This window comes from Choloepus didactylus, chromosome 18 (genome assembly GCF_015220235.1).
Source record: "Choloepus didactylus isolate mChoDid1 chromosome 18, mChoDid1.pri, whole genome shotgun sequence".
Taxonomy (NCBI): domain Eukaryota; kingdom Metazoa; phylum Chordata; class Mammalia; order Pilosa; family Megalonychidae; genus Choloepus; species Choloepus didactylus.
In genome coordinates, this window is record NC_051324.1 from 76147706 (window position 1) to 76165739 (window position 18034).

The 18034-nt window shown below is 53.8% G+C and overlaps 1 protein-coding gene across 2 annotated transcripts in view; it reads left to right on the forward strand.

Moving 5' to 3' along the window:
* The first annotated feature begins 359 nt into the window (after positions 1-359).
* The window catches only part of FOXK2 (forkhead box K2), a 67231-nt gene continuing 49556 nt past the window's right edge, over positions 360-18034 (forward strand). For both annotated transcript variants that reach the window (XM_037810667.1, XM_037810668.1), the window contains exon 1: positions 360-760. In XM_037810667.1, the coding sequence (XP_037666595.1) occupies positions 360-760 (401 nt within the window). The remainder of the gene's footprint in view (positions 761-18034) is intronic.

Here is an 18034-nt window from a genome sequence, read left to right on the forward strand (position 1 = left end):
GGGCCGGCCGCCCCAGGTTTTCCAGGCCGCCCGGAGCCCGGCTGGCGTCGGCGCGTCGCAGCGGAACGTGCCGGCCGGCGCGGCGCGGCGCGGCTCGCCATTGGCCGGACGTCGGTAGCCCCACTGGCGTGCGCCGCTCGCACGGGCGGGCGCGGCCGTCAGTCCACGGCGGGGGCGGGCCGGCGCGCCGGTTGGTGGCGCGGCCGCCTCGTTCCCGCCCCTCGCCGCCGCTCGCTCGCTGCCGGCCGGCGGCGCCTCGCTCGGGCCCCTCCCTCCGCTCCGGGTGCGCGGCGGCGGCGGAGAGCGCGCGTGGGCCGCGGCCCGCGCCCCGGCGCCCGCGGGCGGCCCAGCAGGCCGGCATGGCGGCGGCGGCGCTGTCGGGCTCGGGCCCCCCGCCCGCGGGCGGCGGCGGCGGCGGCGGGGCCGGGGGCGGCGGGTCCCCGCCGGGCGGCTGGGCCGTGGCGCGGCTCGAGGGCCGCGAGTTCGAGTACCTGATGAAGAAGCGCTCGGTGACCATCGGGCGCAACTCGTCGCAGGGCTCGGTGGACGTGAGCATGGGCCACTCGAGCTTCATCTCCCGGCGCCACCTCGAGATCTTCACGCCCCCGGGCGGCGGCCATGGCGGGGCCCCCGAGCCGCCCGCACAGCCCCGGCCCGACGCGGGCGGCGACTTCTACCTGCGCTGCCTCGGCAAGAACGGCGTGTTCGTGGACGGCGTGTTCCAGAGGCGCGGGGCGCCGCCGCTGCAGCTGCCGCGCGTGTGAGTCCGCGGGCGGGGGGCGGCGGGGCCCGGAGCGGGACCCCCGCGTCGGCCTCCTCCGTCCATCCGCGGCCCGAACCCCCACCCCCGCGGGCCCGAGCGGGACCCCCACCCGCGGCCCGGATCCCCCCACCCCCGTGGCCCCCGTCTCCTTCGTCCATCCGCGACCGCGGCCCGGACCCCCCCACCCCCGGGACCCCCGTCTCCTCCGCCCATCCGCGACCCGGACCCCCCTGTCGGTCTCCTCCGTCCATCCGCGGCCCGGACCCCCACCCGCGCCCCGGATCCCCCCACCCCCGGGACCCCCGTCTCCTTCGTCCATCCGCGACCCGGATCCCCCCCCCCCCCGGGGCCCCCGTCTTCTCCGTCCATCCGCGATCGCGGCCCGGATCCCCCCACCCCCGGGACCCCTGTCTCCTTCGTCCATCCGCGACCCGGATCCCCCCACCCCCGGGGCCCCCGTCTTCTCCGTCCATCCGCGACCGCGGCCCGGATCCCCCCACCCCCGGGACCCCCGTCTCCTTCGTCCATCCGCGACCCGGATCCCCCCACCCCCGGGGCCCCCGTCTTCTCCGTCCATCCGCGACCGCGGCCCGGACCCCCCCCCCCACCCTCGGGACCCCCGTCTCCTCCGACCCCCACCCCGACCTCGGCATCCACCAGCCGGCCCCCAAAATGACCAGGACCCAGCCGATCCCCATCCGGACTCCAGCCCACGACCCCGGCCGGGTCCGTCCACCGACAGCCCCCGGCCCGGATCCCGTCGCGGTCCCGACCTCTGCGCCCGGCCCGCGCGGCAGGTGCGGCCTCCCGGCGCCCGCGGCTAGAGACGGAGCCGGGTGGGCTGCGGGACCCTCCCCCGGCTCGCGGGCGTTTTTCCCAACCGGCACGTGGTCGCACGAACAGGCGTGTTAAGCGCACCTGGTGGGAACGCTTGCCCCAGACGAATATCTCGTGTTAGCTGATAGAGGATCATTTTTCACTTTTGCTTGTTCTCGTTGAAGTAGTGAGATATTTCAGCAAAGTATTTTTTTTAAGTTGCAAGGACTCCTTTCTCCTTTTTGTATTTTGGACAGCCTGAAAATGGAAAACTCTTCAAAGAATGGATTTTAAATCTGTGTTCTGAACCTTAAACTTTTGGAAAAATGGAATACTTTTAACATTACTTAAGAAATGTCGGGTGATTATTTGGAAATTATTATTAAGTCATATAGTGTGTTGAGTGAGCCCATAAGGAATTGTCAACCCTGCTACAAAGCAATTCAGTTTGATTCTGTAGTTTTATAAAGTTATAATTTACCCTGTTCAAAAAACAAATTTGCTTTCTAGGAAATGCTAATTATTTGGAAGGGTCTCCTTTCTCGATCGTTGCAAATACAGCCTTTGTCCACAAACTGGTATTTTTAATTGTTGGCACTTGTTGAAAATGCTGGTAACAGCCATTGCCTTTCTTATTTCCTTGTTATTTTGTTTCCAGTGCTTAGCCGCCAGAGATGCACTAATGATTTCTAAAAGCTTGGTAACAAGCATTTTAAGGAGTGGTATTTTCAAGCCAAAATGCTGTTTATATGTATTTATACTGTCGACTGTGTAAAATAGATGGGGCCAGATGACTGCCTTTAATCTGGCAGTTTGCTGTTTCCCCTTAACTTGATGTCACAACAAAGGAAATGATATATTTACTCTGAGGGTTTTGAATTTTTTGAATAGGAAATTTCTTATTGTCCAGCCAAAACCATTGAATTCAGCCTGGTTTCGAGGGGCACCGTGAGGCCTGCAGTGGAGATGAGCGGGGACAGCGGTGGGACCGTTGCTTGCTAGTTGTGCGCCCACGGGGTGAGCCCAGGGCAGCCGCTGACACCAGCCGCGACTTCGAGGCCTGGGAGTCTCTGCCAGGCTCCCAGAGTGGGATTTTGGCATTTTATGATGTGAAGTGAGTGGATAACTTGTGAGAGGAGGCATTGCAAAGGGTGCTAACAGATACAGGTTATCAGAGTATTATTAAATGTGGATAAATTGTTTTAAAAACATTTTTCTTGAACTTCAGCTCAGTGTTTAGTGTGATCTTACAAGTTCTTCTTAAGTTAGAAATCAAATCTCATAAGCTTAAAGGTATGTGTAATTTAGAGCAATTATGCACAATCTGAAATATTTGGAATGCTTGTTTCAGGTTTGTCTCTTGAATTGAAAATCACTGTGGAGTGCAGAAAAGAAAACCAGGAAAACCCATGGTTGGTCTCTTATATAAACCACAGTGATTTTATTCCAATTGCAAGTTGAAAATGAATTTCCATTTTGTGGTTCATATTAAAAATTGTACAGGGAATTTAGAAGGGTCCATATGCAGTTTAGATTTAAAACTGTGGCTTGTCATTCCATTAAATAGTAACTAGTATATCAGTTTGGGGGAAAGAGAGGGAGGACCACGACTGTTTAGGGGCCATAGTGAGTGTTTGAAGCGAGTGGGATAGGACCCGAGTGCCAGCGACTTTCCCAGAGTGACGATCCTGCTCGGTTGGTGAGCCCGGCGGGGGGCTGTGCGGGGTGCTGAGTGTGAGAGAGGGCCGGGGCATTGAGTTTTCCAGAAAACAAGTGATTTCTGCACATTCCTGGTTGTGGTCCAGGTGTGCTGCGCTGTATGAAGACATGCAGCCTCTTCCTGTCAGAGGGCACCTGGGTCACTGGTGTCTCAGGTGTTCCCAGGAACTGGGGGCTGCGTGGGTCGGGCGGGTGCTGGAGGAGCTGGAACTCAGGCAGGAGGGGGCTGGGGGCTGGGGGTGGCCGGGGCGTTTTCACTTGGGTCAGCGGCAGAGGGAAGAGTGCTCTCTTGGAGGACAGGGCCCCTGTTTGTTCAGGACCTGGTTGGCGCCTGCCAGAGTAGTGATGTGTTTTAGGAAGCTGGCGTGGGCAGGAATGTTTGGAGTTGTTGTTTTCCTCGTGGTAGCAAGCTAAGTCTAATTCATAAATGAAAAGAAGCAACTCTTTAACACTTGTTTATACTTTGAAAATGTTACACAAATTTGACACATTTTTGATCAGTAGGATCCTACACTAATAGCCAAACATTAATAGAACAGTTTGCTATTATCTAACATATTTAACATGCAGAAAGAAGGTTGTGTTTACTTGTTCTCAAGCTGAAATTAACTGCCTATCAGTTCTACCATGTGATCAAGCGATACCTTTTATGCAGCATGTTTAAATTTTGAAAATGTCACATTTGAAGATGGGCTCGTTAATTTGGAGATGGCTTCTCCAAGGCGGGGAGGACTGGGAGAGGCTCACAGAGTCAGCGGCTTCTGGAGCTTCCCAGGTGGAGACGTCTGTGCAAGAAGGGAATTGAAGGGGCCTATGGTGACTCAGTCTGCTCAGAAATGGAGAAGGGGTGAGACTGAGGTTCCCAGAAAATCCCAGTAGTGGAAAGAGGGGAGTAAGAAGGAAGGTGTGTTGCCAGGAGAGGAGGCAGCCGTGGGGAAAGGACCTTGGCTTGCAGCATCGCGTTCTGGGGGAAATCGGGCTCACGATCAGGTTTGGGGCAGGTTGAGAAGCCTGGCGTGCAGACGAGAACGGAGGCCAGCATGGGGCTGGAGGGTGGGAGGCAGCTTGGGTGTAAGGTGTCAGTGGGTTGGGGGTGTGCTTAGAAAGGGTGGAGATGGGATAGGGCCAGGAGCAGCGGAGACCCTGCAGTCGTTGGGTGAGAGGGACGCGCTGCCTGCCCACCTTTAGGGCCTGAAACCGTGACAGGTGTGTGCGCGGAGCCGAGAGCCAGTGCTCCGGCGGCTGGACTCCAGGACAGGGTGCTGCTGTGTGCCCTGGGGTGGCCACAGCAGGGTGGTGGGCGCCGCATCCATGGCCAGGTTGCTCTGTGGATGGGCCTGGCTCATAGTGAGCACTGGCAGTTTTGGTGAAAACCTTTAAAAAGCTGCAGTCTTCATTCAGATGGTGAATTGAGATCCATTTCTATCACTGATTTGTGGACACTGAGAACACAGTGCAGCCATTTTAGCACAGTAGTTACTTTACCGTGTTAAAAGTAACCCAGCAGCCAGCCTGCTTCTTTACATGGTGTTTAGGACTTCTTTGTAGTAGCAAACCTTAGTGTGTTCATTTTAATGATGTTTACTTAGTGAGTACTTTAGGACGTTTTATGTTTAAAATAATTAGAATTCCTAACACATTTTGAGAAACAGTCCTCTGTGACGAGAGCTGAGGCCCACAGGGGTCCTCTGTGTGTGGGCTGACTGTGCGGAGAAGGCACGGTGGGCTCTGACCAGGACCCTAACCCTGCCACCTACCAGCCAAGTGGTCTTGGGCAAGTCCGTTAGCCTTTCGGAGATTCAGTCCCCTCCTCTGCAACATGGGATAGTAGCTGTCCTGACACGGTGGGGCACTAAGGGCACCACTCGTTTCCCCTCCATCATGTCCTTAGCACATCGCCAGGAGCCTGGTATGTGGGTGCCATGAGGGTCTCAGGCACAACCGGGGGTCCCCAGCAAGATGATAGAAGGTGTGGCATAGGGAGGATGTCCCCAGAAGGCAAGCACTCTTCAAGCACACCCGTGTGCATGCATGTACCCACACATCCACCTGTGCCTCTGCACACCTGTACGTGCACACACACATGCACACACATACCTATACACATGCACACAGTGCCTGCACATGCACACACCTGTATGTACACACACGTGCAGTGCCTACCTGCACACATGCCCACACACCTGCATGCATATACACACCTGCACACACGCACTAGTGTGGTATGTTGACCGGGGGTGAGTAGGAAGGGGTGAGCTTGGGTGTTTGAAGTTTCTTCTCTGGGACCTCCACGGGAAGGGGGGTGATGGCCCAGTCAGTGGTGTCCCCAGGCCACGGGTCTCTGGAGAGGCTGCTCCGGGGCACGTCCTCTCCCACAGCGCCTGCACAGGGCACTTTGTGAGGCGGTCCCGGCTTCACCACAGACCCTCCCTGTTCCACATGAGAGGGAAAAGGAAAAGTGAGTTCTGCTGGGCATGCGGTCGGGAAAGGGGTGTTGTAGGCGCCGGGTCTGCCGAGCGCCCTGCCGGAGGCCTCCCTGGTGGCTGTCTGTGAGCACCTTTCTCCTCCCACAAACCCCTGTTGGAAATGACGGCCTCTCCTTCCATCGATGAACTCTGCACTTCGCAGTGTTCTGTTTTGCTTTATAGACTGCTTTTTAATTGCCATGTAACAGAGCTGTGTACCTTTGACGCTCCGGCTGTGGTTTCTTCTGAGAGGCAGTGGGGACCTGCGGCCGGGCCACTGCCGGCCCTGGGAGGCGTGAGGCTGCTCCCGGGCACCTGCGGTGCTTTCCAGTCGCTCCTCTAGCATTGTCTCGTGCTGTAACTCTCTTTGCTGCCTACTTTCTCCCCCGCTGGACTGTCAGCCCCTCCAGGGTGGGGACCAGCTCCTAGATGCGCCTTTACCCCAGAAATGGCACAGCCACTGCCCGACAAATATCCGAGCTCTTGGGCCATTGACTGCTGACCTAGGACGTTCTGCCATCATGTGTGATTTTAGGTCTTGAGTTTGTCCTTGATAGAGGAATCCTAGGTTGTTTGTTTAAGCATTTTCAGGTGCTGATCACCTGGCAAGAGGTTCTAGTTAGAGATGTTCCCTCCCCCACCCCCTGCTTGTCAGCAGGATCCACGTAGACCTGTGTTGGCACATGCACGGCACTGCTTCCTGAGTAGTTGGGAATATTCCAGAAGATGGGGCTGTTATAACAGCAGAGTTTTCCATTGTGAAAATGCAACAATTCTTGCTTTGCTGAGGAGAAAGTTTTGTTTGAAAATGAAAAAAAGAGGGCTTCTAGAATAACGGAGCTTCTTCAATTAAAGCTACTGACGTTTCGGATCGCATTCAAATCTATTTAACGTTTTGGTGTAGCTCCTGCTTTTATGTTTGGTTGTTCAGAGCGACTTATGATATAAAATAGGTGAGTTTCACCCTTCTGGCTTCAGTTTTCAGTGAAGAACTTGGCATTTGTTAATGACCCATCCCAGGGCACGTTTTAAGGCGTGTCCTGCCGTTTCTGTGATTCAAAGTGGGGTCAGCGCCACGGCGAGGAATGAGCTGCTCGTGGGGAAGTGGAGGCCGGGAGGTCAGCGGTGCTTCCCGGAGCCATCGCCCAGTGGCCCGCGAACGTTCTGGTGGGCGCTGGGTCTCCTCTGGCGCCGCCGCTTCTCACGGGCGGGCGGCTCGGCTGGGGGTTCGCGGGGTTGGACGCGCTCGGCGCTGGCTGCGGCTTGTCACCGAGTCAGTGGATGCGCTGTCTGTCCTCGAAGGCGCTGGAGAACGCTCGGCCGTGTTTGGGGACATGTTTGGTTGTCGTGACTGAGTGCTTGGCGTCAGTGGACTGGCCGGGGGTCAGGGGCTTGGCGGCGCACAGGACCGCCCCATGCCGGAGCCCAGCAGCTGATTCCAGCCGCATCCACGTGGCACCTGCGGAGAACCTGTAAGCCGGGGAAGCCTTGATTTCAGAGTGACAGCAGCCCGGGGCGGGAGAGGCCGCAGGGACGCCCTGGTGCCTCCGCCCGGCCCGGGGGTGCGACCTGGTCTCGTCCTGGTGGAGGAAAGTGCTGCGGCCTCGCCTCGGGCCTGGAACCTGCATTTGCTCTTCAGGGTCTCAGTTGACTCTAGTTAGGTTGATCTGTTTGTTTTGAAGACATTTATGTTTGTTGGAAAATAAAGACTTTGAGTTGTTATAGCTGAGTTGTTCTTTAGTTTTTGTGGTCCTGGGCTCCACTGGAAAGTGAAATACCTTGTGAGGAAATGCAGGTATCAGTCTAATTCCAGTCATTTTTAGATGCTGCTCTGGCAGATGGAGGTGTTTTCTCCCTCACTGTGTTTAATCACTGATAACTGCAGAAGACTCTGTCTTTGAACAGAGGGGATAGAGGAAACTCTAAACAAGTAACTTGGAGACTTGCTGTTTTTTCTGTTCTTTTACAGAATATAATAGCATTTTGAGTGCATAGGAGATGTTTTAAAAGTATGCCTGCATCTTTGCCTTTTCTGCTGAGTGTCGGGTGTCCAGCGCTGAGCTGGTGGAGGAAGCCGTGGCTGACGTGCACGCTGTGTGTTTGCTGCTCCTCCTGGGTCTCGGCTCCCACTTTGCCGTCTGGCTCCTCTGCACGTGGCGCTCGACCCTGCTCACGTCCTGCCGACGCCACTCAGCTGCCCCATGGCTGTGGCCTGTGACCCCAGACCAGGCGCCCACGGGACCCCCCGTGCTGGTGAATTGGACTTTGGCGTCTGAGTTTGGGTTTGGGTGATGCTGCGCCCTGGGAAGCAGTTCAGCACAGCACAGATGTCACCAGCCAAACGGAAGTCACTGTTTCCTTCCGCCTCCCCACCCCAGGTTCTTGTTGACGGGGGACCGTTCTAAGAGCTTTGCTTTATTTGGTTAATGACGACCTGTGGGTGGAGGGAGCAGGTGTGGTTGGGCGTGTGTGAGGCCGCCGTGTGCGTGGGGGCACGTGACCCCCTCACGGTAGAGCTGTTCCAGGTGTGCCAGCCTGTGGTCTCCCTTATTGGTGAGATGCAGGAAGGCCAGTGCCTGGCTCGCCTTGCTTTCTATGCAGCGCGGTGCTCCTCTTTGTGTCTCCCACAGGTGTGCCCCGACTCCGGCAGCTAAAGCCCCTTCTGCCCGTGACCCGCTCTGTGGCACCAGGCCCTGGGATTTTGTATTTCAGGAAGATGGCCCCTTGGTGACCAGGTGGAGCCAGCTGCTGCCTCTCGCCAGTTCAGAAGCTCACATCTGATTTATTTCAACCATGCCCCTGAGGAGTAAAAAGACTTCCATTGTAGATTGAGTCACACTGACCTATTGCCAACGAGAAGGTGGAGGGCCTGCTGCCCTCACGGCTCTGGCAGGCGGGCCCTGGCCATGCCCTCTCCAGCCCATCTGCTGTCTCCCTCTCAGAGCCGAGTCTGGGTTTTGTTCTGAGCTGACCCAGCAGCTGAACTAGAGTGTGTTAGGCGTGGGTGCCGTCCCCGTCTCTGGGGGAGGGTAGCTTGGAGGGGGGGGACCTGCAGGCCAGGGCGCAGAAGGGATGTGGGAGAACGCCACTGAGCGCTCCCCAGCCTGGGGGGCTCCGGGCCCTCAGGATTGCCCCTGCCTCCAGCCGCACCTGGTCCCGACCTGGCCTCAGCGACTCAGCATCCACCGTGCTCAGTCCCCTTCTTGCCCCCTTTGTGGCTTGTCAGTCTAGAGAGGATGTTCCCCAAAAGTGTATTTTATTTTCCATTGCTGTTATATTTTGTGCTCTTTTAAAAGTTTTTCAGAGTGTGCATTTTCTTGTGGATGTGAATTTACCTGTTAATCACATTTCTGAAAAATGTCTAGTTCTCTGTGACATCTGTGGGTCCCCAGAGCCAGGCAGTTGATGATCAGGGTTTCTTTCCCTGGGTGTCTCCAGTGAAAAGACCTTTGCTTTTGTAAACGTTCTCACAGTTACTTGAGTGCTTGTGTGCCTTCCCTAAAGGTTGGGTGGCCTCAGCGGGGAAGCCGTCGGGCCCTGGGCTTTTCTTCGTTGGGAGGTTTCTGTACCGACTCAGTCTCTACTTGCTATAGGTCTGTTGAGGTTTTCCATTTCCTCTTGTGTCATTTTAGGTAATTTACATGTTTTAAGGGATTTGTCCATTTCATCCTGGTTTTCTACTTTGTGGGTATGTAATTGATTGTAGTACCCTTGTGCTCTTCTCTTGTTCTTAGTCTGTCTGGTTAAAGTTTTGTTGATTTTATTGATCTTTTACAAAAAACAAACAAACAGCTTTTGGGTGTGTTGATTCGCTGTTGTTTTTCTGTTCTCTATTTCGTTTATCCATCTTCTAAACTTCACTGTCTCCTTCCTTCTACTAACCTTGGGTTTAGTTTCTGCTTCTAGTTTCTTTAGCTGTGAAGTTAGATTACTGATTTGTGATCTCTCTTCTTTTTTAATCTAGACATATAGAGCTATAAATTTCACTCTGAGCACTGCCTTCGCTGCATCCCATAATTTGGTATGTTGTGATTTTCTTTTCATTCATCTCAAGATATTTCCTAATTTCTCTTGTGATTTCTTCTTTGAACCATTGGTTGTTTATTAGTATATTGTTTAATTACCACATATTTTAAAATTTTCCATTTTTCTTTTTGTTATTGATTTCTAACTTTATTCTATTGTGGTCTGAAAAGATGCTTTGTAGGATTTCACTATTTTTCAGTTTACTAAGATCTGGAAAGCTGTTCCTGTGCACCGGAGGAGAGTGTGTGTTCTGCCATTTCTGGGTGCTGTGTTCTGTGTGTGTCTGTTAGGTCTAAGTGCTTCCTAGTATTGTTCGAGTCCTCAGTTTCCTTACTGGTCTTCTGTTTGGATGTTCTTTAATTTATTGAAGGTGTTGTATCAGAGTCTCCTGGTGTTATTGTACAACTACATATTTCTCCTTTCAGTTCTGTCAGTTTTTGCTTCAGATACGTAGGGGCTCTGTTGCAAGGTGTGGAGGTGTTTTGAAAGTGAAGCCACCGCCATTTTCTGTGGATGGTTTGTGAGTGTGGGGGAGAGCAGTTGCCCGGAACAACTGGGAGGATCTCGGTTTGGGCGTGTGGAGAAGCTGCTCTGGGGAGAAGCTCTGGAGGCTGCGGAATGTGGACCTGGGAGGTGTGGTGGCTCACGGACGGCACTGAACGCGGGATCACCCCGCAGGAGTGCAGATGGAAGAGAAGTTGGAGACCAAGTGCCGCAGCCTCTGCTTCGAGAGGTGGTGAAACGGGGAAGCCCTGGAAGCAGGGCACCGGGGGTCCCCGTCCTGGAAGCTTCACCAAGGGGTTTCAAGGAGCTGGGAGGGGTCAGCTGGTTCAGATACCACAACCAAGTCAAGTAACATGCCAGGCGAGCCATGTTCTCGTGCTTGCCAGTGCCTCTCAGGGCAGCCCTGAGAGTGCCCAGTGCGTCTCTGTGCACCCTGGTGAGAGACTCGGGGGCCCTGTTCTCCAGGAAGTGGGGAGTCCTGCTGCAGGGCCCTTCAGGGCCAGTCGGGGTGGAGGTTGGTCTGTGTACTCAGGTCTCCCCCAGAGTAGATGCCATGTGCCATGTTCTAAAAACATGCTTGCTGGGAAAGCATGGCGCTTCCTCACACATGGTCTTTGTGGGCTGACTAGATCCCACCAGATCTTCCTGGGGATCTGCCCATGCACGTGGGCACTGCTGTTACTCTTTAAAGCCGCTGCTCCTTGCTGGTGTGCTGCTCGGGTCACTTCCATGGAGGGAGGGGGCTGCTGAGGCCAAGCTTGGGGAGGTGAAAGGAAGCTGCCCTCCTTGGAATTGTGGTGAATCCATTTAGACTGACACACACTTGTCGGAAAATCCAGTCCACTCCATCAGGAGCCAGAGAGGGAATGTGTTGACTCTGAGGGCAGGAAGTGCTGGCAGCCAGGTTTTGGGGGCAGCTGGGCCCACTCCCAGCCAGGCCTTCCACAGGAGGCGTCTGTGTGTAAAGCCCGTCTTTCCAGAGCTTCTAGCAAAATCTGCAGAGTCAGTGTATCCATGGAAACGGGACGGGGTGCTGGCCCCTGGAATAGGACACAGGGCAGGCTTGTGGGCAGTAGCTCTCCCCTGGGTCAGGCAGCAGCTCTGTGTCCGCCATCCCCAGGTGGTGAGTGTCGGGAGAGGTGACGAGAGGGTCTGGGCCTGCCAGGGGCCGAGAGCTGGTGAGGCTGGGCAGGGCGCGGGATGGGGTCCCAAATCCCTGGGGGTCGGGGTCGCCATGTCCTCTGCGGGTACTCTACCTCCCCTTTGCCTTGTGGGGCCCGTGCGAAGGCCAAGTGGCAGCACCTCCTTCCGGTGGTGTCCCATGGGGTTTGGCATTCGGGGCCAAGAGGGGAGGGGCCCCTCCGGGAGGTCTGAGGTTGGCCGATCCTTGGCACTGCTTCCTGCTGCTTTGGGAGGGGGCCAGCCCTCGTGGGGGCTGTGTTGTCCAGATTTGGGGCTGAGCGCCCCTCTGCCCCTGGCAGCCGGCCCTTGCCCCCCACTGGGGAGGGCGACTCTCCAGGCTTCACCCAGAGCCCTGCCCGGGAGCCCAGGCCGCCCTCGCACGACCCCGGACTCGGCCTCAGCCTCCCTGGGAAGCTCGGTGTCTCCCAGGCCCCTTCACGGCGCCCGGCTGGCTCGCCTTCGCCTGACACTGAGGGCAGCTTAACGAACTGTGATTTTCCTCCTTTAAAGAAGAGACGTTGTTTCTTGCCTCACGTGCACTTGTCTTGTTAGCAGTCGGTTTTGCTAGCATTAGGGTACATAACTCAACCCGAACTGGATCACCCCAGCGCCTCCCAGGACCAGCACGTGGTGAAGGTGCAGTCTTCTTCCGCAGGCCCTTCTCCGAGTGGGAGGACAGGACAGTCTTGGTTACTGTTAGAGTTGAGCAGTCAGTACTTAGGAGGTTACAGGTACAATTTCAAAGCTGTAAGGGACACGAATGCCATTTTAAATATCTGCAAGAACTGAATTGTGATGTGAGAATATTTGTCATTTCCATTGGGAACAAGGACTGGCTCTGCTCATCCCACTGTGGCTTGTTGCCAAGTCCATAACTAAGGAAATGCTAAATTTTTGCGAGAGATTGGTGAAATGAAGATGCCGTTTTTCCCCTTTGAATTTTATCCGTAGCCGCTAAGGGTTAAAGTCTCCAGGTGGAAAGGAGGCTGAAGGGCCTCGAGGAGAGGGGACTGCCCGAGGAGAGGGGACGGCCCGGGCATGAGCCTGGGGGCAGGCGGAGCCGGGAGGGGCGAGGAAGGAAGTGCTTTGGCAGAGGGGGCTGTGGGGGCGGGGAGGGGGCTGGGCAGATTTGGGACCACTGAGGGTGGGTCCGGGCCCAGCGGGAGTGCAGTGAGGGGTGCTCGTTCTAGCCGGAGCCTGTCTCCTGGGCCACCAGGGCCCCCGAGACCGCTGCCCCCCCCTACCCGATGTGAACTTGCAGCTTTACTTGGGGAGGAGGGGGCTTCCCCCCGGGCTTGTCATCTAGAGTTGATGATGTTCACCTCTGTGGTTAGTGAGGTTATGTCTTGTGACTAATTGTTTCTTTTTTAAAATACTTTTTATTTTGAAATTTAAACTTAACAAAACTTGAGGCAAAAACCACCCAGAGAGTTTCCATGTACCCTTCTCCCAGCTTTCCCTGATGTCACTTTCTACCCTCACCTATGTCTAACCTGCCTGTAGGACAGCGTCAAAACCAGGGGATTTGGGGCAGTGTTAACAACAAGCCGCGGGCTTTGTCCACTTGCACCCGTTTCCCCACTGTCCTTCTGTCCCTGGACCCTGTCCAGGATCCTTGCTGCTGCGCTGCTGCCACGTCCGGTGTCCTCCTGTCCAATGGTGCCTCCGGGTGGCCTTGTCTTTCTTTGTCTCTCCTTCTGGGGGTTTCTGAAGAGCACACATGACCAGTGTTTCTGAGCAAGAATTTTAAACTTGATGTTTTACTGAGTTTTTTTCTTGGATTTAGTGCTGTAACTTCATTTCGATAAAATCAAATTTATTGTCCCATTTTGATTAAAGTTAAAGTATGAAAAAATTTCTAAATTACCTTAAGTGCAAAATAAGTAGAATGCTGTCTGGCAGAATAAAGGTCATCTAGTATTAGCACGACTCAGGGTGTCTACTCATGATTTCCTGGGTCCCCTTTCACCTGTGCTTTCTTTCTCTCTGTTTTAAATTGGATACATGAAGTATGAAAGTCAGACCTTTTGTTCATTCTCAGTAAACCTGTCCTGGCTATTCTTAGTAATCAGTTAGGTCTACACTTTGAATTAGGACACGTGAAAGTCTTCAGTGTTCTGAGACTGTGAGGCGTTGATTTCATTTTCTTGAGCTCTCCAGGGATCACCATAACCTGTCTGGTAAAGCTGCACCTCCTGGTGCTTACTGTCCTTAAGAGGAACATTTTGCTTTTGCTCAAAGAACTAATTTTGTGTTTGTCTGATTACAAATGTTTTAAAATGCTGCCATGTGGAGTCTCCCTGTTTGCTCTGCAAATCCTGGTGTTTTCCTTTTAAAAAATTTGGGAAGCAAGCATATCTTCATCTGATAAAAAACCTTACGTTTACAAGTTGAGTTCTGTTGAGCCTGTTCTTAGGCCTGTCCGTGGCCACTTCCCACAGTGAGCCGAGGGGCCTCCGTCCCTGTGGCTCATTGCCGGCCGCGGCCGTCCACGGGGGGCTGCTGCTCTGGCCTGTGCTCCCTGGAAGGAGGCACAACCCCGAAGGCCGTCCAATGGCGGCGAGGTCGGGCGCCTTTGGTCACTTGCAGGAGGGATCAGTGTAGGGTAATCCCTCGTCCCTCCAGATCCGTGCGTGCCGTCCACTCCACAGGGGAGGCGAGGTGCCATCGGGCAGCTGTGGGCCCCGCGCTGCCGTCGGATCGTGCTCCGAGTAGCCATGAGAAAGTCGGGGTCGCCAGGAAGCATCACCTAGTTACTGGGTGTGGGCTAGAGGTTCTGTCTTTCCGGGAGGAGCGGGTTTCCTAGTAAAGCCCCAGGCCACCCGCCGACCCCCCCAGCAGGCAGTGACTGTGCCTCTTTGGGGTGTCCGGGCGGTCAGGTGGGGCTCAGGAGCTGCCCGTGGAGCATCGGTCGCCACGCGGTGACTGTCGTCTGGAGCGCAGGTGGGCGCTGGGCTCTTGGCTCCGGCCACCTCCAGGTTATTCTCCGTGGGCTGCAGATTTGTTTTTGGTGCCATGTTAGGAAAGTTATTTTTCTGAGAAGTTCAGATACTGATTGAATTGAATTGGTATGATGCGGGGAGTCTTTTAAATTTATCAATGAAGTTTAACTTAAAATACAATAAAACTTGAAAGTATAAATAATGCTGGGTGTAGAATATTTGGAACTATAAAAATGGTTGAGAAAAATGACCCACGATCCCTCACCCAGAGACAGTCATGGTTAATGCGGAACATGTGTTATTCTGTGTGCTTTAAAATTCTTTAAATAGTCGAGACCCCTGGGATAGATGGGATTCTGTACCCTGACTATTTTTTATTCACTATTCCTTTTGTCTTTCATGGTGTTAACTCTCTGTGAACATCCTTTCTAACATCTGAGAATCCTTTGTAATGAGAGTCCGTCTGTTTGATACGCTGCTGGTTATTCTGCCCTCCCCTCATTGCTTAGCATTTCTAGTGACTGTTTGTTGCTCTTGTGAACAGTCATGTAATTGGGCTCTTTCCTTAGGTTCTTAGAAACGCTGTTCCTGGGCCAGATGAATGGTCTGAGCTGCCGCTGCCGCCAGCCCCTTTCTCCGGCCCTGCGTCCTCGCCAGCACCCTGTGCTACCACTTTAAAGCATCCTCTGCACCTTCCTCTTGGTGAAAACAACCAGTGAGGAGACACGTAACATCGTTTAGATTCATTCTGTGGAAGGAAAACTCATTCCCATCTCTACCATCCTAACAGTTATTTTCATTCTTTGGACAGTTTTTTTTTTTGCAGAGCTGTGGTCACAGCATGCGTCACCTCCGAGGGGGGCTGTCAGCGAGGGCTGCACAGCCTCTGGGAAGATGGCCAGATGCGCAGTCTCGTCGCTGGATGAGAGTTTTCTGTGCACCACAGTATAAAAACAGAGGAGCAGAAGGCTCTGCTCGCATTGTGTAGGGGGCAGAAGAGGCCCACCGAACTCAGGGTACGTCTTGTGAACCAGGCCCTGCCCCGAACGCCCTGAGTCTGCTCCCTCTGGCCCTGGGTATGGGTCTGTGGCCCCCCATGTCCCCAGCCTCAGGCCTGAGGGCAAGGTCCAGAGCCGGCAGCCACCCCAGCTGCAGGGGGAAGGGGTGGCGGATGCCCACTGGGTGGCACATGCCGCAGCTGGGATGTTCCATACAGCTAGGAGAAGGGTGATGGTGAGTCAGGCTTCCTGGTTTACTTCTGGTGGAGGTATAAAATAGTCCTGGGGTTTTAAACCCTAGGAGGAAGTGGGATTTCTCTTAGAGTAGAAAGTGTGGTGTGAAGGGGGAGGGAGATGAGGAAGACAAGCCCTGAGAGCCTCCTGGTCAGGGGTCAGAGTGTCCCCCAAAGGCCTGGCCAAGTCCTGACCCCTGGCCCAGTCTTTGCAGATGTGGTCAGCTGAGATGAGGCCGTCAGGGCAGCGGGCCGGACCGCATGGCCGGTGTCTTTGTGAGAGAAGGTTCTGCCCCACACCAAGGGACCAGGGCCGGCCCTGTGACCGTCAGAAGCTGGAAGAGGCAGGCATGGGCAGTTATTTGAAAATGCTGGATGTGGTGGTTTGTTTTGGCAGCCTAGGAAACCAACACATTTTTAAAATTCTAAGGTGACTGAGTTACTTTGAGATCAAATATTTATATTTAAATTTGGTTAGGCTGGAATTATTAATATTTTAAATTTGCAGCTGTAGCTTGAACATTCATTGCTTAGATGTAGATTTAAATGTTAAGTTTTAAATTTAGTGTTCTAGTTTGCTGATGCTGCCAGAATGCAAAATACCAGAGATGGACTGGCTTTTATAAAGGGGGCTTATTTGGTTACACAGTTACAGTCTTAAGGCCATAAAGTGTCCATCAACAATAGGGTACCTTCACTGGAGGATGGCCAATGGCCTCCGGAAAACCTCTTTTAGCTGCAAAAGCACATGGCTGGCGTCTGCTTGCTTCCAGGTTGCGTTTCAAAATGGCATTCTCCAAAATGTCTGCATCAGCTTCCAATGGCTGTCTTCAGACTGTCTGTCTCAGCTGCAGCTAAATGTGAGCTCCTAATGTCTGAGCTTATATAGTGATCCAGTGAACTAATCAAGGCCCACGCTGAATGGGCGGGACCGCGCCTCCATGGAAGTGATCCAATCAGTCATCACCCACAGTTGGGTGGGGCACATCTCCATGGACATTGAACCAATAGGTTCCAACCCAATCCACACTAATTGTCTGCCCCCACGAGAATGCATTAAAGAATATGGCTTTTTCTGAGAAACATAAATATACAAACCGGCACACTTAGTTACATTAAAGTGAACTGCAGATAGCATAAATAAAAATCTTTTGCTTGTATGTAGAAGTGAAGAAAAGACAACACACTAGAGTAAAATAAAGGGAATAATTTGTGGAGTGCACACCCTTGACTTTATCGTGTGTCACTTGTCATGTTAACAGGTGGCCTGGAGGGGGCGCACGAGGCCACACCGGCCGCACCTGCAGAAGGCCTCTCTTACCAGCCCACAACTCCGGCAGCTTCCCCCTTAACCTTTCTCCTCTTCCACCTCCTCCGGGCTCCACCTCGCCGTGTCTCAGAGTTTGGAAAAGCAAAGCCGGCAGAACCCCCTTTTACATTTCTGGCCCAAACTCCTGAAGATGCTTTATACTATGCTGTTGTAAAAAATGACCAAGGTTTATCTATTTCTCATTACAGAAGAACAGGTTTATTGTAGAAAATCTAGAAGATATAGAAGGAAAAACTGCCCCTGTGTGCTTTCTAAAACTTGAATTAACTTTTTCTAGCAACATCTTTTTTTGGTATTTTATTTTATTAAAGTTTAATTTGAAATATTTCAAACCTACTGAAAAGTTCAAGACTGATACAGAGAACTCCTGTATGCGCTAGACCCACGGTCACCAATTTTTACTATTTGCCATGCTTGTTTTATTCTCTCCCCTTTTATGTGCATAATTTTCCCCCGAACACTCTGAGTAGAGGGCATGTGCCGCGCCCCTTCACCGCCCCTTCTCGAGAGGGATGAGGCATTTCTCCTGTGCAGCTGCGACGCAGTTGTAGCGGTCGGGAAGGGGGCGTCCGTGTGTCGTGTGGTTGTGGTTACCTCAGCTCGCCCTTGAGGGCCGTGTGCCCCTCCAGGCTGAAGTGTGGCCCAGGTGGCCCCTGGTCCGTGGTTGGTGGGCTCTTTAATGCCACTACCTGCAACTGTGTGTGCTGACCAGCTGCTCGGGGGTGCCCGTTCCTCTGGCTGTGTGGCCGTCCTCCCAGCTGCTCCGCTGGCTGGGCTCTTGGGCGGGCAGCCACGTTTCACCCGGGGGCTGTTCGCCTCCTTGCCCGGTCTGCGCTGCTGTGCTTCATGCTTGCCTCCGAGGCCTTGCTCCCGTGCACTCATAGCTGACTTGGCCAAAGACAAATAGATCCGAATTGCAGGAGTTCACAACCGGATCTGACTGTGGAGAGCCTTACAGAAATCTTCCCTTTTGTAAGTCATTGGGGGGAACTACAGGATAAGAAGTCGTATGGATTTCTAAATGTGATTGGTATTTTAAAAGACTCATGTCGACCG